Here is a 22,598-nt window from a genome sequence, read left to right as displayed (position 1 = left end):
GATTGCAGGTTCATAGCCAGCCTCAGCTACTTAGGCCCTCCAAAACTTAGTGAGACCTTGTTTCAAAATAAAAAATAAAAAATAGGGTTGAGAATGTAGCTCAGAGGTAGAATCCTCCTGGGTTCAATCCCTAGTACTAGAAAAAAAAATGGAAATAGTTCTTTCATTCAAGTCCTCTGGAAGTTCAAGTACTATTCTGAGTACTGGGGATCTGGCCATGAAAAGACTTGCATTATTAATGGGGGGAGATATAAGAGTCAGTTTAGGCCATTATAATAAAAATATCACATGCTGGGCACCTTCAACAACAAATATTCCTCTCCCACAGTTCTATTGGATGGGAGGCCAAGGTCAAGGTGCTGGCCAATCTGGTGTCTGTCCATGTCACTCTACCTGGTCTGCAGATGGCCATCAGACTTCAGTGAGAAGACAAGTCCTCTCATGTCTCTTCATATATGGGCATTATCCCATCATGACTTAATCACCTCCCTGAAGCCACACCTTCCAGTGCCATCCCTTTAGGGTTACGATTTCAACATATGAATTTGGCAGAATGGAGGATACAAACATATAATATATAAGACAGACCACGAGAAAAAATGAAAAAGAAACAAATCCATAATCTCAAGTAGTGTACAAGAAAGACAAATGAGGGACAGGACGAGCCTCTTTACATAGGGTAGACAGGAAAGGTCTTTGATGTTTAAGTAGAGACTGGAATGAAATGGAACCCTTGGATGAGCTCAGGCAGGAGGGAAGCATTTCAGGCAGATAGACAGCAGGTGTAAAGGCCCTGTGGAAGGGAGGAACAGGTGAAAGGCCTGAGTGGTTGGGGCAGCATGACTTAGAGGAAGATTGAGCAGGAGGAAATGAAAACAAGGAGGAGCTGAGGGCTGGTGGGAGAGGGTTTTGTCCTTCATGTCAGGGATGATCTATTTCTCATGCAATGAATGCATAAAGTCTGAGAAATAAAGGTTGAGTGGTGCATCCACCCCAAATCAGAGAGAAAGCCATGAGTTTAGTTTGAAATTGTTTGATTTTATAACAGTAGCTGAGGGGTGCTGAGCCTCCCAGAGCACCCCAAAGCAAACAGTGAAGGAGCTGGGAAGTAGCTATCTATGAGAATCTCCCCAGAACCCAGCCCTGGCTGGAAAGCCTAGAAACCAAACCTGAGATCCAGACTTAGCCATCCCTAGCCCGACAAGGATGAGAAACTGTCCCCGTCTGTCTCATGGGTTTCCAGTCCTGTGATCTGGCACTGGCCACGTTCCCTACATTATCATGTTCCTCCAACTCATGTGATATTTCTAAGTATTTATTTATTTATTTATTGCAGTACTGGGGATGAAACCCAGAAGCATTCTACCTCCGAGCTACACCCCCAGCCCTATTTTTTAGTCTTTATTTTGAAACAGGGTCTCACTGAGTTGCAAAGGACCTCCTTAAGTAGTAGCTGAGGCTGTCCATGAACCCAGATCCTCCTGTCTCAACCTCCCAAATGCTGGGATTACAAGCATGCACCACTATACCCTGCTCATGTTATATTTCTAACCCTCACTTGATTTCGAGACTCTGCTGGCTGCTGGCCCCTCCTCCAGACCATCTCACCTGCTCCCCTGGCGAGGCTATCTCCCACAGTCCCCTGTGCTGCCTGCTGGCCCAGGGTTTATCATCACCATTCACAGATCTCTTCTACCAGGGTGTCTCCCAGGGCTGGATGCATCTTTGATTCATTTAAGAACCTCCAGTCCCCAGCACGGATCCTGGCACCTGAAATCACCAGAAAACTGGTTGTCCATTGCTGAAACAGAGGGGCAACAGTGTGAATTTCCTCCACAAAGGAGAATTGCCCTTCTGCTGATGCATACCGCATCCCTTCCTCTCCAGGCAGTCCATGGCTTTGCTTCACCATCTCTCATTTCTGCAGTGTGGCTTTTGAAGCCTACCCTTTCTCTCTGTCCATTTTCTTCACCCTAAAGGCATATCGTTCAGAGGAGATTCATTGAGTGCTGAACTCTTTAGATCTTCCTCTCTCTCAAAGAGAAAAAGAAGAAAGCCTCTCCTTATTGCTTTTCTCCCTGTCATTAATTTACTTTTCAAAAGACACCTTGTCAAGCTGAAGATTATATCTTTAAACCATGTGTTTACACCCACTACCTATAAAACCTGAGATTACAGATCTCTGTAAAGGACCGGAGGGAGAACGCACCAAGTGTGCTTTATGCTTTTGCTTTGTGGGAACAAATCATTCCCGAGGAAGGAAAGGTGCCGATCTGCTTTTGAAACCGCCACCGCTGCTGTATTTTAATCCCTGAACTGCTGGGAATGTAGCATCTTCAGAGGCGAGGGGCAGTGGCTGGCCTTGGCTCTCCAGCTGGAAGGCCAGGCAGGTGGCATTGCTCTGCTGGTGGGTTTGGCTCACAGGTGATCCAGGTGGATGCTTAACCCCAAAGCTCTCCTCTGGCACCCAGATCACTACCCCGGCCCCTCGTGAGCCTCCTTTTCTTTCCCTCCCTGTGCAGTATAAGCTGTCCTTCACAACACAGAGCAGCGGGGAATGGGGCTGCAGGAAGCACCTATTGCCTGCTTGGCCTGGCCCACCTGGCCTCTAGTTACACCCCCCAGGAAATAATGAGTACAAATTAATTAGTATGTGAATTAATTATAAACGTAAAAAAATAAACTCATGGCAGAATGGAATGCAATAAGGGACTCTCCTTTTTTTTCTTCCTTCTTTCAGATAGAAGATCTAAGTTTATTTAGAAATAACTTCTAAACCATTTGCTTTTTTTGTGTGTTCCTTGAGATTGAACCCAGAGACATTCTACCAGTGACCTATCCCCCCAGGCCTTTTTTATTTTTATTTATTTATTTTTTATAATTACTTTCTTATTTTATTTTATTTTTGATTGGTGCACTGTAATCATATATCACATTGGAATACAAGACTGGAGAGGATATACAAGCACACATCATCCAATTAGCCCTTATCCAGCCCCCATCCCATTCCTTCCCCCTCCCTCGATCCCATGCTTGTTTGGTGATTAACTTTGATACATTTGTTTATGTACCTCCTGCTTTTTAAAGAGGCTCCATCCTCCCCTATTCCATACCCTCTGATTGGTCACCTTAGTTGCTTCACTATAGGGCCCTTTCTATAGCTTGACCTCTTCCTGTTGCCCCTTTCCTCCTAGTTTTTGCTGATTAGGGGAAGCATCTGATTTTTATTTTCTGTGATATTTCTCTGTGCATGCCGCGTTGCAAGTACCGATCCCACTCTTGATTCCCCAGTAGCGGCCTGGCTACCCGGTGGACTGATCTAGACCTCGCTGGCTCAAGCAGCAGCCTTGACTCATAGGAGGCCCTGATTCAGGTCTTGCTGGCCCCGACACTGGCCTAACCCCTCAGCTGGCTCCGATCCTGGCCTCACTGGCCCCAGCACCGGCCTAATCCTTCGGCAGGCTCCGATCCTGGCCTCGGAGGCCCCAGTAGTGGCCTTGCCTCTTGTCAGGCTCCGATACTGGCCGTTGGCCCCGGCATCGGCCTAATCCCTCAGCAGGCTCTGATTCCGGCCTCGGAGGCCCCAGCACCGGCCTTGCCTCATGGCAGGCTCCGATGCTGGCCTCAATGGCCCCAACACCGGTCTAACCCCTTGGCAGGCTCCGATCCGGCCTCGGAGGCCTCAGTAGCGGCCTTACCTCACGAAAAGCTCTGATCCCGGGCACTGGCCCCGGCACCGGCCTAACCCCTCGGCAGGCTCCGATCCCAGCCTCGGAGGCCCCAGCACTGGCCTTGCCTCACGGCAGACTCCGATGCCAGCCATTGGCCCCGGCACCAGCCTAACCCCTCGGCAGGCTCTTATCCTGGCCTCGGAAGCCCCAACACCAGCCTTGCCTCAAGGCAGGCTCCGATGCCAGCCTCGCTGGTCTCAGCACCGGCCTAACCCCTCGGCAGGCTCCGATCCCAGCCTCGGAGGCCTCAGTAGCGGCCTTGCCTCACAGAAGGCTCCGATCCCGGCCCGCTGGCTCCAGCACTGGCCTAACCCCTCGGCAGGCTCCGCTCCTGGCCTCGGAAGCCCCAGCACCGGCCTTGCCTCACAGCAGGCTCCGAGCCTGGCCACGGTGGCCCCAGGACTGGCCTAAACCCTCGCAGGCTCCAATTCCGGCCTCAGAGTCCCCAGCACCTGCCTTGCCTCAGGGCAGACTCTGATGCTGGCCGCTGGCCCCGGCACCAGCCTAACCCCTCGGCAGGCTCTGATCCCGGCCTCAGAAGCCCCAGCACTGGCCTTGCCTCACGGGAGGCTCCGATCCCAACCTTGCTGGCCCTGGGACCGGCCTAATCCCTCAGCAGGCTCCAATCCCGGCCTCACTGGCCCCAGTAGTGGCCTTGCCTCAGGGCAGGCTCCGATGTCAGCCATTGGCCCTGGCACCAGCCTAACCCCTCGGTAGGCTTCGGCCCTTGCCTCGAAGTCCCCAGCACCGGCCTTGCCTCATGGCAGTCTCTGATCCAAGCCTTGCTGGCCCTGGCACTGGCCTAACCCCTCAGCAGGCTCCGATCCTGGCCTTGAAGGCCCCAGTACCGGCCTTGCCTCACGGCAGGCTCCAATCCCGGCCTCACTGGCCCCAACACCAGCCTAACCCCTTGGCAGGCTCCGATCCCGGCCTCGGAGGCTCCAGCACTGGCCTTGCCTCACAACAGGCTCCAATCCCAGCTTTGCTATGTCCGTCGCCAGCCTCACCCCTCGGCAGGCTCCAATCCAAGCACCCTCTTCGCCCAACCAATTGTCCCACATTCTCAAGGGTGCGTGGTGATAGCATTCTTCCTCTGGGGTTATTATTTCAAAGGTTCCAGGTGTAATGCATCAGATCTCTGCCTCCCCTGAGTACTGGCCACTGCCATTGCCACTGCCTCCACCATTTCAAAACTTTCCCAAGCTCTTTTTCCACTCTGAATGTTGTCCAGTGTTCCTAAGCATGCGCGACGGTAGCATTCGACCTTTGGTGAAATTTCTCCCAAAAAAACAAGGTTGGTAGGATCCGATTTCTGCTTCTCCTGAATACAAGTCTCCACCGCCATTGTGGAGACCGCTTTCAACACTGCCTTTCTCCTTGGTCTCCGCTAAACTCTCTCCTTACAGGTGATGTCCAAGATTCTTAACAATATAGAGAAACATTAGTCCTCCTTCACGGGGAATTTTTCCATAAGTTCCAGTGCATTTGGATAAGTTTTGTCTGCATCTCCAGTGTCTTGGCATCTGCCACAGCCTTCTTAACCCCTCTCCGATATTTTTCTTTTTTTTTCCTTTTTTTTTTTTTTAATAAGAGAAGACAGTATGTGTGGTTTGAGGAGGTAGTGGGATCAGGCACTCAGTAGCACTGTGACCCGGCCCGGTTTCCCCATGGGTCCAGCGTGCTCCGCACTACTCCACCTGGGGCCCAGAGTCCCGTGACCCGGGCCCCGCCTGGCATGCCCCGCGCGACCCCTGCCTAGGACCCAGAATCTTACTGGGCCCAGTTTCTCCAGGGGTCTGGTGTGCTACGTGCAGTCCGGCCGGAAGCCCAGAGTCCCCAAGCACTTCCTGAGTAGCTACTCTCTGCTGGGAAAGAAGATTTGGCTTTCTGGATGATGACAATCTACCAGGGGAAGCTGATGGATAAACAGAAGATTCAGTGTAATGTAGCACGCTCTTTGAGACATCACTAGAGTGCTGTGGGATGCTAAGAGGGGCTGCGGTGATGGCCTCTCCCAAGCAAGGTCAGAGAATGTGAGTTGACTGTCTCTGGATGGCCCCTCCAATCCCACTCTCTGCTGAGGAAGATGAACCTGTTCAGATTTCCATTATAAACTGACTCTTGAATCCATTCATTTGTTCAAGCTACAGATGCCAGCAAGGCCCCTCCTCTGTTTAGGGTCTAGCACTGGCCTCTACAGATACAGTGTTAAAACAAACATGATTTCTGCTCTCAGGATTACCAATTCTTGGACAAAGACTGATCATAGTCACAGGAGACATGGGACTGGATTTATATGCTGTTGTCTGAATGCTTCTGTCTCTCAATTTTATATGTTGACAGTTTTTAAGGGTTTTTTTTTGGGGGGGCACTGGGACAGAACCTTGGGGCATTCTACCTCTGAGCTACATCTCCAGCCCTTTCCTATTCTTTCTTTCTTTATTTCTCTCTTTCTTTCTTTCTTTCTTTCTTTCTTTCTTTCATTTTTGTGGTATTGGGGGTGGAACCCAGGGCTTTTCTACCTCCAGGCTATACTCCCAGACCTATTTTATACTTTATTTGGAAACTGGGTCTCGCTAAGTTGATGAGAGCCTCACTAAGTAACTGAGGCTGGCTTTGAACCTGTGCGATCCTCCTGTCTCAGCCTCCCAAGCGCTGGGATGACAAGCATGTAGCACCACACCCAGCTCTATTCTTTATTTTGAAACAGGGCCTTGCTAAGTTGCCAAGGGCCTCGCTAAATTGCTAAAGCTGACCTACAGCCTGCAATCCTCCTGTTTCAGCCTCCCAAATACTGAGATTACAGGTGTATGCCACCACACCTGGCTGAAATATTTTTTTAACATACTTTTATTGGTGCATTATTGTCTTGCATCATAATAAAGTTCAGAGTGATGGGAACATCTTGGGGAGCTCCCCCAGCTCTTACCCTACTTCTTCCCCTTCCCCATATTTGATATTGAGACTGGCATTTATAATTTCACATATGTACATAGCATCAGCAGCAGTGTGAGGTCTTAACCCCAAAGGCTTTGGTGTTAGGATGTTGGACTTAGGGATAATTAGGTCATGAAGGTGGAGTCCTTATAAAGAGGTCCTAGAGAGCCCCTAGCCCCTTTAACCATGTGGAAGACCAAAACAAAACCCAAAAATAAACAAACAAAAAACACAGTCATGTATAACCCAGAAAGTATGTGATCAATAGGCACTGCCTCTGCCAGCTTGACTTTGCACTTCTGGACTCCAGAACTGTTGTTTATAAGCCATCATTCTGTTGTTGTAACAGCCTGAAGGGACAGGAAAAGGATACTAAGAAGTTGAGGTAAAAAATACCTAAAACGTAGAAGAAGCTTTGGAACCAGGTAATGGGTAGAAGCTGAAAGAATTTTGAGGTTCATGATCAAGAAAAAAGCCCAAAATACCATGAGTGGACCAATAAAAATGTTTTGATTTGTATTTTTGGTCAGGTGAAATAAATCTTTATCTAATTATCAGCGTCAGTGTCCACATCCGCAGCCTCCAGCCCAGTCTGTGCCCAGAAGCTCAGCAGGCATGGGTCTGTACTTCTCGCCCCGGGCATGATGCGCCTCCATTCTGAGGTTCAGGGTTGTTACACGCTCTCCTCCTTTCCTGGGTGCCTCCTTTGCACACAGACCAGGAGCTCCAGCAGCTCCAACGACCATCTGCTTTGACTCCTGTGGATGGAGAAATTTGTCCAGGGAAGGAGGAGGTCAGCAGGAAAGCAGCCGTATGGGAGAGTAAGGAGTGAGGGCCATCCTGTTGGCCTGGAATGGTCTGCAATCCCTCCTCAGGGAAATGCCTTGGGTAGCCAACCAAGACCTCTGTGCTCACTGCCTCACATTTAATTTGAAACTCTAGACAGAGTGAGAAGAGGACATTGGGAGCCCATCTCATGAAATTGGAATCCGAGGTTCCATGGAAGATGGATAGCAGAGGAAGACAGGAGGCACGCTTCTCTGAAAGAATGATAGCAAATCACTGGAGGATGTGAAGAACAGGGACTGCAGCCCAGCTGGGAATGTGGAGCAAAGGGTTGGCCAGACACCTCTCTCTGTAACAGTTTTCTGGTCTTTCACATGATGGTTTGCAAATCAAACCCCCTCAGATTCTGACTGTGGGGCCACAGTGAGTAACAGATTCTCTGCACATAGCATTGTAACACATGCAGACTGTGGAATGTCTCTGAAAATCCAGCATCTAAGACCCAGCCCAGGGCTGCTAGTACCTACTGGCTCTGTGTCTTTGGACAAGCCCATCTCCTCTTTAGGGCTGAGCTTCCAACTCTACATTATAAAAAGGATGGACTAATCCAATTTTTTTAATCACTGTTTTTTTCCTAAATAATTTTCCATGGACCAGAGCATTTAAGTCAGATGAAATAGAGCCGTTCTATTTGATGCTGGGGGTGTCTATCAGGCTCATCCTTATCCCCTGAGGCAGCTCCTAGGACCTCAAGGCTCCTCAGATCCCAGTTTGAATATTTCCGGGTTAGATGATCTACAAGACCCTAAGAGCTCTGTAACTATGTTCCATGACAGGGTAGCCATAGCAGGCCTCTCTGTTTCTCCTTTTCCCACCCCTGTGACTCAGTCTCCACAGGTAAAAGTTTGCTGGGGGAATTCCTAGACTCTCTAATGGGCCCCAAGGGTGGCTGATGGATTCCCGTGAGCCTTAAATTTCCTTTCCAGGCCATGAATCTTCCCAACTCTTTCTCTTGAAATGTAGATTTAAATCTTCCAGCTTCCCTCAGTGGTCCACTTTGCCACTGCTGAAGAAGCAGCAAGAACAAAGGTCTCAGACAAAGCTCTTTGTCAGAGAAGAATCTGGTTCTAGCTCTTTATTTCTGTTAACCTGACTCTTCACTTTGGGGACATCTGTACCACACTGTTGACTCTGTTGACTCCCACCAAGTACACCAGGACTAAATGCTTGGTCTGTTTTCTACATGTGGCTGTTGAGCCACATGGCTTCTGCTCCATACACCCTGTGCCCACAATTTGTTTTATGGACCCATGTATCCTAAATTTACCTATCTAAACTTCCTTTTTTTTTACATTTCTTCTTTATAGTTACCAAATGAGATTGGTTTATACATTAATTTAGCAGCCTGTGTGTTTTGCCATCATTCTCTGTACCACACAGAAGTAGTTTTGTGTGCCTGGAAAATTCAAAGCTTAGGGATTGGGGCATGCATTGAGGTTCTTGGCACTCAAAAGAACTCAGACGAGAATACTAAGCTCCAAGTGTTTCATGGTGAGTTAGTGAAATAGCTGGGATTCATGTCCAGGTCCTCATACTTCATCTCTAAGAGATGGATCTGTAACTCTTGTTTGATAATTTTCTTCTGGGTGCCAGCTGGTATCACTTAAACTTTATTTGCCCCCAACCTTGCTTTTAGTCTTAACTCCTTACTGGTGTAGGAATATGTTAACTACTTATCCCTCACAGGGGTTGAATTGTTTTCCCACAAGTGCGAACCCTCACTACCTGCGAATGTGACCTTATTATGTTAATGTACTGGATTAGGGTGGGCCCCAACCCAATGACACCTGTTCTTATGAGCAGAGAAAATGGACAAAAGGAGAATGCCATGAGATGATGGAAGCAGATACATGCAGGGCTACAATGGGTTGCCATCAGCCACCTGGAGCCTAAGAGAGGCATGGAGTACAGTCTCCCCCAGTTACCAAAAGGAACCAATTTAGCCATGCACCTGAAGTTTTTAGACTTCTAACTTCCAGAAAACTAAAACAATAAAGGGTCTTGATGGCAGGGAGAAAAATTAAAGAATCAGGAAACTCCTGAGTGTGGGTTCCTAGGAGAGTGGGTGATGGACACAGAAAGGTGAAACTGGGAGCCCCAAAAGTCCTGTCTGCACTGGCCCCTTTGATCCAGGCCAGGCTGGAACAAAGCAGATTATATGCATCTTACCCTCTTTCTCCATCTGTTCACAGGCAGGGCCATGGCGACCCTGGCCACACTGACAGCGGCAATTGGTGCCCTCCAGAATGGGCTCCCCATTGTTGAAGCAGGGCCCGCAGCGGCAGGCGTTGAATTCCATCAGGTACTGGTCCAAAGCTCGGCGCAGGTTCTGCCGTTTGGTCTCCAGGGGCCCTAGGTTTGTATGTCTCAGCACGTCATGGATGGGCTGTATCTGAAGTCACGAAAGGAACATAGGAGCCTTCTGTGGGCTCTGTTCACCTTACCAGAGCCCAAGAGCTAAATGCTCAGCTTTCAGGTCACCTGCCCCATGGCAGGCACAGAGGCAGACCCCAGCTTTTTCTAACCACCTGGGATCCTGGCAGCTACTCTTGCTAACAGGGCTTAAATGCCCATCTCACAACTGAGGAAATAGAGGATCAGAGTGTCCAAGTGAGTGGCTCAGCATCACAACTGTTACATGCAAGAGCCACTCTGAACACAGACCTACTTACCTCTGAAAACTGTGCTCTTCTAGTCCAGAGGAAGAGAGGGCCTTACAAGTTACATGGGCCAACTTACCTGCCACCTCCTGCACTTTTAACACGCAAGAAGATACGATGGGTCTGTGTGTTCAGTGTATTTTCTAGTTTTGACTGGCATCTTTCAATGTAGGCATTGGTCAAGGCTATTGTGCTCCTGTTGCTGAGCCCTAGTGATGGCAGCTTGGTGCTAGCGAGGGGAGACGTGCATTCAAGGCAGCCCAATCCAGGCTCCACTGGAGTCCAGGGTTTCGCAGCCTCAGCACCACTGCATTTCATTTGGAAGGGCCCTTGTCCTCGGAAAGTAGAAGTGCATGGCAAGGTCACCAGGCAGGTAATGTTAGGACTGGTTAGGTCCCTAACCAAGAAAAGAAGATCACTTACTGGAAATCCAGGGCGTTTAGCATCATCCAAGCCTCGGTGCACTGGATGCCAGCAACACCCTGCCAGTTCTGAAAACCAAAACTGTCTTCTGACGTTACCAAATGTCCCCTGGGGGGAAAATTACCTTGGACTAAAAAGCAGTAGATGTGGTAGGAAGAATGTTGAACCTGAAGCCAGAAAACCTGGCTTCAAATCCCAGCTCTATTACTTCGAGCCATGTGGTCTTTGGCACAGGACACACTGAGCCTTCCTCCCTCATCTGTAGAGTGAGAATAGTCGTCCTGCCCTCCAGGTTTACTGTGAGGATTAAGGGAGATGACACAGGGAAAACCTTGTCACACAGTGAAAACTAAATAAATGCCACTCACTTGCTAGCTGTGTGGCCAGAGGACTCTTATCTGCCCCTCTAAGCCAGGTCCTCTTTACTATAAAATGGGAATAGTGCCTACTTCCTAGAATCCTTGTGATCTGCAGTGTGAATTTCCACTCTAAGGGGGAAGAATAATATGATAAAGCACCATTTTCATTAGTTAGATGTGGTGATAGTAAAAGAAGAAAAAAGAACTAGTGTTTTTTCAAATCACATGTACATAAGGTTTTCTTGAGCATGGCCATGGTATTGTGTATTTTGACAGAATAATAAAATGCAAGATGTCTTCTAGATCTCTCATTTTACAGGGAAGGAACCTGAGGCCCCAAGGAGGGGAGTACTTTGCAGAGGTCACAAAGCAAGTCAGTAATGGGACTCGGCCTCACTGGGGCAGTCCCACTTCTCTGGCAACAATGAGCTGGGAGTGCTTGCAATAGCCCTACCTGATTCCCGGAAACATGGACAGGAGGACCTGTGGGTAAACAGACCTTGGCATATGGTCAGGGGCAGTGGCCCAGGTTACCAGGCAGGTGATATCAAGACTGGTCAGGCCCCCAGCCAAGGAGAGAAGATCATTTACTGGAAATTCAGTCACTGTGGCCCCATCATTAGGACATGGGTGCAGAATAGGCTGCCCCATGGCCCTGGTTGAATGACTCAGTTCCAACAGAGGCCAGGATCATAGGGCAACTTCTGTGGGATTTTGCAGTGGGGTTTGGCATCCAGTCCCCTATCTCACACTCCCCTTCCCAGGACCCCCAGAAGCAGGAAGGAAGCCTCTCTGGGGTACACTGGTGGGACTGACCAGAGAGGAGAGAGATGAAGTAGGGAAGATCTTAAGACTGCTGGAGCTTAAAAGATGACAGCAGTTATCTCCATTTTACAGATGAACAAATAGATTCAGAGAAGGCAGGTGCTGTAGCAATTGTGTTAGCAATTGCCTTAGCTTATGTTGTCATAAGCTAACACACAATACACAACACAACATAGAAACATAATGTACCTAACATAAAACAACAAAGTATGGCTCCTGTACTCATTCAAAATCCCCACTGGAAATAGACACTGCTGAGCCCTAGGGAAATGCAAACAATTAAGACACTTTCCACTGGGGAAATCAGCACAAATATCCCCTAACAAAGTCTCCTTGTCTGCGGTCTCTCTACTTGGATCCATCCTTCATTTCTCTATGACCATTCACTAGTGCACAGCACTGAGCCAGGCGTGGTGGTGCACACCTGTAATCCCAGTACTTGGAAAGCTGAGACAGGAGGATTGAAGGTCCAAGAAAAGCCTCAGCAACTTAGTGAGACCCTATTTTAAAATAACAAAATAGGGCTAGGAGTGTGGCTCGAAGGTAGAATGCCTCCGGGTCAATCCCCAGTACTGCAATAATAATAATAATAATAATAATAATAATAATAATAATAAATCAATTAAATGAAGCACAGCACTAGCTAAGTCACATCTCTGATCTAAATCCTGCTCATGACTGAATATGTCCATTTTACATTTCTCAGGTGGCAGTGTGGGTTGCCCAGAGATCCTGGGTGTCTGGGGCAGCCTAGCATGGCCCCAGTTGTGCCTCATCATCACTTGCCAGCTATGGACCTATCTGCTCAAAGAACTTTTATTAAGTTCCCACCCTCTCTGCCTAACTTTGTCTCCATGTTATGCACAGGAAACTGGGGCTCAAAGAGTCAAATAACTTGTCCAAGATCACATATGGAAAAGGTGGCAAGCTGGGCGTGGTGGCACACCCTTGTAATCCCATACTTGGGAGGCTGAGACAGGAGGATCACAGGTTCATGGCCAGCCTCAGCTACTTAGTGATGCCCTCCGCAACTGTTTGAAAATAAAGAATAAAAATAGGGCTGAAGGTATGGCTCAGAGGTAGAATGCCCTTGGGTTCAAACCCCAGTACCAAAAAAAAAAAAAGAAAAGAAAAGAAAAAAAGAAAGAAAAAAGAGAGAAAGAAAGAAAAGAAAAGATGGTTGAGCCAGGACTCAAACTATATTTTCCCTTTCTTTCCAAATATTGGTCCCTTCTGCTAAAGGCAGTTTTCAGTCTCTAAGTTATGAACCTCAGTCTTTCCCTTGGAAGTTTTGCTCAAGGCAAACACACAGTTCACCTCCTGATATCAATTTTACAGTTTTTGCCCAAGTCACTAATAGCTCAATGATAGCAATTTTCAGACCCGATGTGAATTGCAGGTGTGTGAAAGTGGTCCCTTACTTATTAGCAAATAAATAAAATCAAGGTTAATCCATCTAACCTTTTCTTCATAGAAAGCAGGGTGTTACAATAGACTGTTAGGAGCCGGGCGTGGTGGCACACGCTTGTAATCCCAGCATTGGGGAGGCTGAGACCGGAGGATCGCGGTTCACAGACAGCCTCAGCTACTTAGTGAGGCCCTCTGCAACTCAGTGAGACCCAGTTTCAAAATAAAGAATAAAAAATAGGGCAGAGGGTGTAGCTTGGAGGTCAAGTGCCCCTGGGTTCCATCTCCAGACCCACAAAAAAAAAAAAAAAATAGACTGTTAGGTTTAACTATAGTATATGTTTTAGTGGAAGTATATCCATGCCTGGGATTTCATTTTATTTCTTTATTGATTGATTAGTTGATTTTAATACCAATGATTGAACCCAGGGGGATTCTACCTGAGAGCTACACCCCCAGCCCTATTCTATTTCTTGTTTTGAATCAGGTTCTTGCTAAATTGTTGAAGCTGGCGTCAAACCTCCTATCTCAGCATTCCAACATACCTGGGATTGATTGATTTATTTATTTATTTATTTATTTATTTATTTATTTTTATTTTTGGTGGTACTGGGGGTGGAACCCAGAGGCTTTTTACCTCCGGCTATACTCCCAGACCTATTTCATATTTTATTTGGAAACAGGGTCTCACTAAGTTGCTGAGAGCCTCACTAAGTAGCTGAGGCTGGCTTTGAACCTGTGTGATCCTCCTGTCTCAGCCTCCCAAGCGTTGGGATTATAAGCGTGTGCCACCATGCCCGGCCATACCTGGGATTTATAAGTACATGTAGAAAAATGGGTTAGAGTAGGGAAAAAATGGTTGAGAAAATAATATTTTGCTTAAAGTCTGAAATATGGTCTTTTGAAAAAAGAAAAAAAAATGGACAACGCTGCATATGAAAAGTCGTATCTGGAGAACTGCTAGGATAATCCACTTTATAGTTCAAGCACCATGATCATCCCTTTGTGACATTAGTAATTCAAGGCAGGTTTTGTTCAGTCTGGCATGACTGGTATTGAAGCAAAATGTCCTCTGGTGGTAGTGAGCCACCATTTTAGGAAAGGCGCTGGGATGGACATAAGAACTGGATACAAAGCCCACAGGTCTGACATCCAGGTGCACTCCCATGTGAGTCTGTGTCCTTAAACAACTCACTTGGCTTCCCCAAGCCTCAGTTTCCTAATCTTTTCAATGGGGAAAACATAATCAATGTCCAAGTTTTAGTGTTCACTGATGAGGAGGTCAAGGAGAACAAATTACAGCTTCAGTCCATGTCCAACCCACAGGTAGTTTCTCTTTGGCTTGTACATTTTTTTTGTATGGGAATTAAACCCACGGGTATTATACCTCTGAGCTACACCCACAGCCCTTTGTATTGTTTTATTTTGAGTCAGGGTCTCACTAAGTTGCTGAAGGTCTTGCTAAATTTCTGGGGCTGGCCTCAAGCCGATAGTCCTCCTGTCTCAACCTCCCAAGTACAGGTGTGCACAACCATACTCTGCTGTACATTTTTAAAGACTTGTAAAGAAAAAGAAGATAATGAAAAAGACAAACAGCTACTACTCCTATCCTGACACTTGTGTGTCAGACCGTGTGTGGCTCGCAAAGCCTCAAATATTTACTATCTGGCCCTTTAGGGGAAAAGTTTGCCAACCCCTCAGGTAGCAGATATGCTTTTTTAAGTATGTTATGTATAAATGCAAAGTTTTATTTGTTTAAAGTGGTCTAACCTGCTGCACATTTGGATCCCCAGTGTAAACCTTGGCCCAGATGAGACAGCAGGTTTGGACTCCCTGTCCCTCAGCCCAGGACTGAAGCCACATTTCCGTCTGGTCAGGTCTGGGTAAGGCCACCAGCGCAGTGTGCCGTTACATTTAATCTTGTTCTTTGATGGACTCGTAATAAGAAATATGAAATTATCTGGTCTGCTTCACTTTCATTACTCATGGACGTAAGGTTTCTTCAACTGCGAAAAGACTTACCTCAAAATCAATAACAGCAGGATTATACTTCAATGATCTTCCCCAGGCACGGTATGTAATGGCGCTGCTGTCTTGTGTCAAGCCACCACTCTGGCTAAAACTGCCACCTCGCACCCGTGAAATGATGTCTTCCACAGCCATGGCCTTCATGTTACTTTCTCCTACCACGAGGACAACTGCATCAGTTCATTTCTCAAAAAGCCAAAGAACTAGTTGGCTCAGAGGGGGCACAGATGTAAAGAAGAGGTCAGATGTTTGGTGAGTGGAGGAGATCAGGAAAAAAGGAAAGTCGTCTGGAAAGGAGAGGGAGTATTTTTTATGAGAAAGGAGAGAGGAACAAAGGACACCAGAGAGTGGAGACAATTTGACTTAAGGTCCTGAGACATGAGTAATGTGTTGCAATGGATATAACTTCAATTAGTTTAATATGCACTTCATTCATTGCACTGTAAACTCTTTCACGGTCCTTGAATCCTCTATTTCTCTTCCCTAAAAAATAGATACTCAATCTATATTTGGTGAATGAATGAGTGATTGAATGCATGAACACTCATATTGACTTGTCCAGGAAATGTCACCAAATGTTCTCATATGATCATTATTCGTTGAGCTGGGACTGGGACATCATACTCTCCTCTCCCAGCAGGCATCCTTCTCTGGGCTGACATCTGTTGAGCCTTCAGGCCTGCATACTGTTTTCTAATTTTTTTTTCTACACACTCCTTGTATCCCAGGGTTTGCTTGGACTTTTGGCCTGTACTTGAAATCTAGGAGGGTGCCCCCATACATGTCAAATATTTCCAAAGTGGTGTCAGGAAATGGGGATTCAAGTAAAGTCACCATATACAAGTCATAGTTTAGGGTACTTAGCTTCTTCAGTGCAACTATTGCCTGAAATGGAATCAGTCAGCTGTGGGGAAGGTGAGGGGAGGACACTTAGGCCTTCATTACGTGTCCAGAGGAAAGTTTGGCTTCTCTTTTAGGAAGATCCATTGCTAAATACTTGCCAACATTGCCAGTTCCAAAACGTTCACACTCGTCTAATAAACTTCCTTCAAGTTTTACAAAATTATACTCGATGCCCATGGTAACTCCTACGCATGTCTTAATATCTTCAGTGGTAATACCTGCCATAGGGAGAGAGAGAAATACAAAATGCTGAGATGATACATAGTTGGTGTGGTACAACCAGTTCACAGTAGTAAAAGTTAACTTCAGCTATAGAGTCTGAGGGACCTGGGCCAAAGTCCCAGTTCGTTAACCTAGTTTCATTTTTCTCTTTAGTGTAGTTTCAATTTAAATATTTCTTGAAATGATAAGGGATATACATTGTACCTGCTAGTTGTTTAAAAATGTTAGGTCCTAGCCGGGCATGGTGGCGCACACTTGTAATCCCCGCGCTTGGGGGGCATGGACAGGAGGATCGCGTAGGTTCAAAGCCAGCTGCGCGCGCTGGCTTAGGAGACCCCGTTTCCAAATAAAAATGTAAAAATAGGTCTGGGAGTGTAGCCCGGAGGTAAAAGGGCTTCCAGGAACCCCAGTACCACCAAAAAACAAAAAACAAACAAACAAAAAATATGTTAGGTCCTTACAGCAGCACAATTTACAATATTCAAATTACATAACCAACTTAGGTGTCTATGAACAGATGAATAGATTACAAAATCATTACACACACACACACACACACACACACACACAATGACATTCTACTCCACAAAAAAAAAAATTATGTAATTTGCAAGAAAATGAATGAACCTGGAGAACATCATGTTAAGTGAGATTAGCCAGTCACAGAAAGTGAAGGGTCATTTGTTTTTTCTCATATTCGGAAGCTAGGGAGTAATCAGGATATCAGAGGAGCTTTAGATAATGAAGGAGGAACCCTAGGGAAACAATGGGGAGAGCCTAGGAGAAGGTGGGGAGGGACAGGGGAGGAAGAAGTAATGAAAAAAACTCCAGCTTCCAAAAATGTTTTGTACATATATGTGAAATTATCAGTGCCAATCTCAGTATCATGTATGGGCAAGGGGAGAAAGTGGGAAGGAAGCAGGGGAGGGGAGAAGCTCACCAAGTATGGTATGCATGGATGTCCTTTCTAAACTACTTTATGATGTAAGACTACAATACAGCAATAAAAGTATATTATAGATAAAAATGCCAGTTTTCTTTCCCTTGCTCGTTCTCTAGTAAGTCTTCTTGAGGCACTGATTCTAGAGCATCCATCTCTACATGGCCCTGCACCCTGCGCACTGCCCACAATGATTATTGTTTTGTACAGTTTGCCATTTAGTATAAATGTCTTCCTCCCTTCCTTTTTACCACCTTTCCAAAGTCTACCAAAGCTCCCATTCAAATATCATTTACTCCATGAGCATTTTTGAATCAGAATAATTCCTACTTTTTTCTGAGCTACAATTTTCGTTGAGCCTGAATGATCACATTCATCACAATTTGTCTTGTCCAGGTTTTCTTTGCACCCCAGGGTGTCAGATTCCTATTGAAAACAGACTCTTTGACCAACTCTTTGACCTCACAAGGACTGTCAGTCCCATGTTATATATCTCTGAATTCGTATACACTGAAGGAACCTGCATTTTTCAGATGAGAAAAATAATCCTTGGTGCAGTAAAGCCCTTTTACCCTGATCACACAGTTGGTCAATGAATGGAGCCAATTTCAAGCCTAAACTGGCTTGACAACATTGGGTTCTATAGATCAGTAGCCTGGAGCAAGACATGAACTATGGGCCATAGACCAACTTTATCAATAGAGAAAGGATCTTCTGAGAGTTGTAAACTAGAGCTTGTATTTTGAAACATCATTCTTTTAATTGTATCTATAAGGTAATTATAAGTTATAGGATTATTCTTGCAGGCACAAAGAAAAATAATTTAGGCCTTTCAATTGCTCTAAGAACTAGATTCAGTATTTTCAAGAGGGTACTGAGGATCAAACTTTACTTGCCCATATCCCCCACTAAACTGCAAATTCTGGGAGATCAAAAACCATCTCTTCAACAGCTTGGCATCACAGTGCCTGCCCTGGTGTAGGAGCTCAGTAAGTGTTCAGCATAAGTGGTTGAGGAATGAAACAAGCAAACACTAATGAACAGATGAAAGCCATGAGTCCTTTGGTAAGGGTTTCTAAAAGAAAGAATATTCAAATCTCAAGGAAATATTCGAGCCTTCAAATCCCAATCATGGATACCCTCTACAAGCTTGGAAAAGGGTCATAATCCCACTGGGCCTGTTTCCCACTTCCAGACAGAAGGGTCTGTCCTCTCCCAGGCCTGCTTCAGCCATAGCCTCCATTGCTCTGTGAATGTCAGTTTTCGAGTACCCCCCAAGCAGACGTGCCTGGGGGAAGCGGTACTCCAAGCACAAGCTCTCAGCCCCACGCAAAGAGGCAAAGAGCTTCTTCTGCCATTTCCATTCAAGCACTTTTAATTTTTAATGCATAACTAATTGAGGAAGATTTAGCATATTTAATTGTTTTGATTAAAACATGCTTCAACTGTGATAAACAAAAGTGGATGAAAAGAATTCATGGGCAGAAGCCAGAGTGATTGCTGAGGTGAGCGATGGAGCGCTGCCACATTAGAGTGATGGGATGGGCTGATTAAGGGGCTGGAGGCCGCCTGTGGAGTGATTATGCTCATGAAGGATGTGAGACGGCCTGCCACGAGCTCTCGGGAGAATTCCAGCCTGAGTTGAGCCTCGAAACTTGACTGAAAAGAATTGCCTTCTGGAGTTCCAAAGTCGGGAACTAGGGGAGAAGGAAAGAGTGTAAGTTGTAAAGAATCATAGAACCTGAGAGCCAAAGTGCCCTCAGATACCAAGCCCACACCTCTCATTTATAAAAGTGGAGATACTTGAGGTTCATAAAGGTTAATTATTGTGCCCGAGGCTGTGCCTCACGTGTGTCTTGCTCAGACATCGATGGTTTTCTCACTAATCCCAGGTATTGTATCAGATTAAAGAACTCGACTGAGAGAAAAAATTAATAAGCATCTACTGTGTAACATCCCCAGTACATCCCGTGTTGGGTAATGGAGACATCTTGAGAATAAAACTAATATGAATGGGTGTGGATCTGAATAAGTAAAATCCTGTCCCAGAAGCTGGCAGGTTTGGGCAATGTATTTACTGAAGATTAACTTGTGTCCCAAAAGTCACCTTTCTCGGTTTATCAGGAAGAGGAGTCTCTTCTCAGAAGCTGTAAAAGATGCCCAGATCTGAACTTTCTACAGGGAGCTTGCAGGAAACTAAGGACAGGGGCTGGGTTGGGGCAGCTGAGAGTAGTACTGGAACCCAGGATACAAGCCAGAGAGGACAAGGCAGAAGGGAGACATGCAAGGAAAAGCAGAGCAAGGTCTAAAGTTCTCACAGAGAACTTGGGCCAACTGGCCATATCTGTAGGAATGGGTAATAATCTTCCACTACTCTGCTTCCATCCCATCGGGCCCGATATAGGTGTTAACTTTGGACCAGATCAAACAAGTTTGTTTGGGGCCTTTGAACTCAGTGAACTCTAAAGCCCATCATTCCTAAGCCTGGCTACATGTGGAGATCATCTGGAGTACTGATTAGAAATACAGGTTTCTGGGCCCCACCTCTATCGATTCTGAGTCTAGATTTCTAAAAGAGAGCTGAACTCTGCATTTTAAGCTAGTATTCCAGATGATTCCTCTGCAGTGAAGCTGGCACTAAGAATAGTCAGCATTTCAGTACCATGTTCCTGCGGAGAACCTCTGGAGTCCTGAGGCACCGGCATCCAGCTGGCCCCAGTCAGTCCCATGTCAGGGAGGTGGGCTGGGCATAGCAGGCAGGCTCAGCCCATCTACTCAGAATAAGAATTTGGAAAAGCCAGAGATAATTCAGATTAACATTCAAGATCCAAAATGGCCTCAGGAGACTGGATGGATGCACAGCAAAATAAGACTCAGTTGGCAAAGCCGTAACATCCTTCCCCAGGGACAAAATACCAAGAGTATGAACATAGTGCAGAATGGACAGCGCTTAGCAGATGAGAAAAGATCTTGGAGGTTTAGATTGCTCCCAGCTCAGTAGGGTGAGGAAAGTAGGTAAACATTGTAATTGATAAAATAAAGGAGGAGAAAATCTCACAACTCAGTGCCTGGAGCAAAGTTCTGGGAGCCGCATTTCAAAAAAGAGGTAAGAAAGCAGGGTTTCCTTTCAACATCCTTCAGCGTTAAAAAGAAGAATACCCTACAATATGTAAATGAACCATGAGGACATTATGCTAAGTGAAGTAGGCCCGGCACAGAGAAGACTGCATGATTCTAGTTATGTGAGGTATCTAAAGTAGTTAAACTCATAGAATTAAAGAGAAGCATTAGTGGTTGCCTGAGGCTGGGGGATGGGGAAAGGGAGACTTCTAATCAATAGACATAAAATCTCAATTATGCGAGATGAATAGGTGCTAGACCTATATAACATTGTGCCTGTCGTTAATGATATAGTATTATATGCTTAAAATGCGTTAAGAGGGTACATGTCCTCTTACGTTTTCTTGCCACAATAAATTTTTTTAAAGAAAATAGAGAATAAGTGGAGAAGAAGCATGGGGGTGAAGAAATTTAAAGCCATATTCTCTGGGGAATATTTGAAGTGACTGGGAATGCTTTTCTGAAGTAGTAAAGAAAGGTCTCTCTTTAAAGGCCAATAGAACTTGGATCAAGTCCTTAAGTAAGAGGAATTTTAAAAGGATGATTAGTATGGTTTCAAGAGCAAGAACTTACACCAAAAGGACAGAGGTCTCAGGAAGGCGGGTTTAGGATCAGCATGAAAGAGCTCATTAAAACAGTCAAAGGCTAAGCAGAGATGAGTTATCTCAGAAGGCAATGAGCTCCCCATCGCTGGGGGAACCAAGAAGAGGCTGACTGTCAAGAGTACAGCAGAAAGACTTTAAGGGTAGAAAAGATTTAAGGTTTCCTCCAATGCTGAAATTGTGAAACTTTAAGAACACATCAGACCACTTTAGGAACAGTTGAGACAATACTGATAAGTAATAATTATTTTTTTTTACTGTGTTCAAGGCATCCTGGAAATAAAGGGGACCCAGGAAAGTTAATGAGCTTAGAGTTAAGTGTAAAGAAATGGACATGTGAGCAGGAGGCGATTATTGTAGTCAGAGGAAGGATGCCAGAGTCAAATAGCCAGGCAGGGATTAGCCAAAGTTAAGAGATTACTGAGAGTAGAGGGAGACCATGTGGAATACTTGGTCTCCCTCTACTCTACCCTCTACCCTCTACTCTACAGCAAGATTCTGCTCAGAAAGGCCACGGTGGCAAATACTCCTGATCCCCAAGGGAGGAGCAAGGGACCCTAAGTTCCTTCCCACTCTAGTCTGGTCCCAAGAAGAGCTGTTTCTGCTTCTGCTTGGTATCCCAGAAGCCCAAAGGACTTGTCTCTGGCCACCATGTCTACTGCATTCTTCCCTCTTGGTCTCGGCTATGGTACAGGTTTGAGATCCATCCTCACACCTCTGCGGAACTGCTACATCAAAGTGTCTCGGAGGCAGAACCAGGTAGCTTGACTTCAGAGGTTCCAGAACACAGAATCCCTGTCATGCCTCAGATTAAAAGCATCAGGTGGATAACAGCAGGTGTAATGCATTATTTATCTCTGTACAACAACTAAATGCCATACAGGTTGCTATGATCTATCTCTTATGTTGCTTTGCTAGGTTGGTTGCACCCAAATAAAGCCTCAGAAGAGAAAAGAGAATTATACCATCTATTTCCTGAGATCACATTAGTGAGATGAGTGGTTAATCTATGGCTGGCTGGTGGGGTTGTTTGCTAACTCACCCGCCCTGTTTGTGCTTCCATTAAAACATGTTTCCTAGCCAGGTGTGGCAGCTCACACTTGTAATCCCAGCATTTGGGAGCTGAGACAAGAGGATTGTGGTTTGGGGCCAGCCTCAGCTACTTAGTGAGGCCCTTTGCAACTCAGTGAGACCTGTTTCAAAATAAAAGAATAAAAAATAGGGCTGGAGGTATAGCTCAGAGGTAGAATGCCCCTGGGTTCCATCCTCAGTACCTAAAAAAAAAAAAGACATTTCTTCCCAGAAACCTGAGAAGAGTGTAAATACTTCTGTCTTTGCATGTGTCCTTCCTTTTGGCTTTAAGTCCTCTTACCTCTTTCTTCTACTGAGCCCCAGACAGACTTCCTGCACTCCCCAGTGTGTACTACCCCCGTTCATTCCTCCAACATTGTTGTATTTAACACAACCTAGTAACCCGCAACTTCTTGACTTTTTCTTTCTATTAAACCAGAAGTACGTTTCTACATCATCTCTTAGGTTTGCAAGGCTCAAGACCTTGTATTTGGAATGTCCCCAGATCTCCTGCCATAGACTAG

The 22,598-nt window shown here is 45.9% G+C and overlaps 1 protein-coding gene across 1 annotated transcript in view; it reads right to left on the bottom strand.

Annotated features, from left to right (window-relative positions):
- Nucleotides 1-7,274: 7,274 nt before the first annotated feature.
- The window catches only part of C8A (complement C8 alpha chain), a gene marked incomplete at both ends in the record, with an annotated part of 61,422 nt that continues 46,098 nt past the window's right edge, over nt 7,275-22,598 (bottom strand). Inside the window, 6 exons of the mRNA XM_080691428.1 lie at nt 7,275-7,426; nt 9,684-9,906; nt 15,211-15,371; nt 16,218-16,337; nt 18,718-18,978; nt 20,975-21,115. Of these exons, the coding sequence (XP_080547554.1) occupies nt 7,275-7,426; nt 9,684-9,906; nt 15,211-15,371; nt 16,218-16,337; nt 18,718-18,978; nt 20,975-21,115 (1,058 nt within the window). The remainder of the gene's footprint in view (nt 7,427-9,683; nt 9,907-15,210; nt 15,372-16,217; nt 16,338-18,717; nt 18,979-20,974; nt 21,116-22,598) is intronic.

Source organism: Muscardinus avellanarius (assembly GCF_963383645.1).
Source record: "Muscardinus avellanarius genome assembly, chromosome: 3".
Lineage (NCBI taxonomy): Eukaryota > Metazoa > Chordata > Mammalia > Rodentia > Gliridae > Muscardinus > Muscardinus avellanarius.
This window is presented reverse-complemented; position numbering and strand designations above follow the sequence as displayed.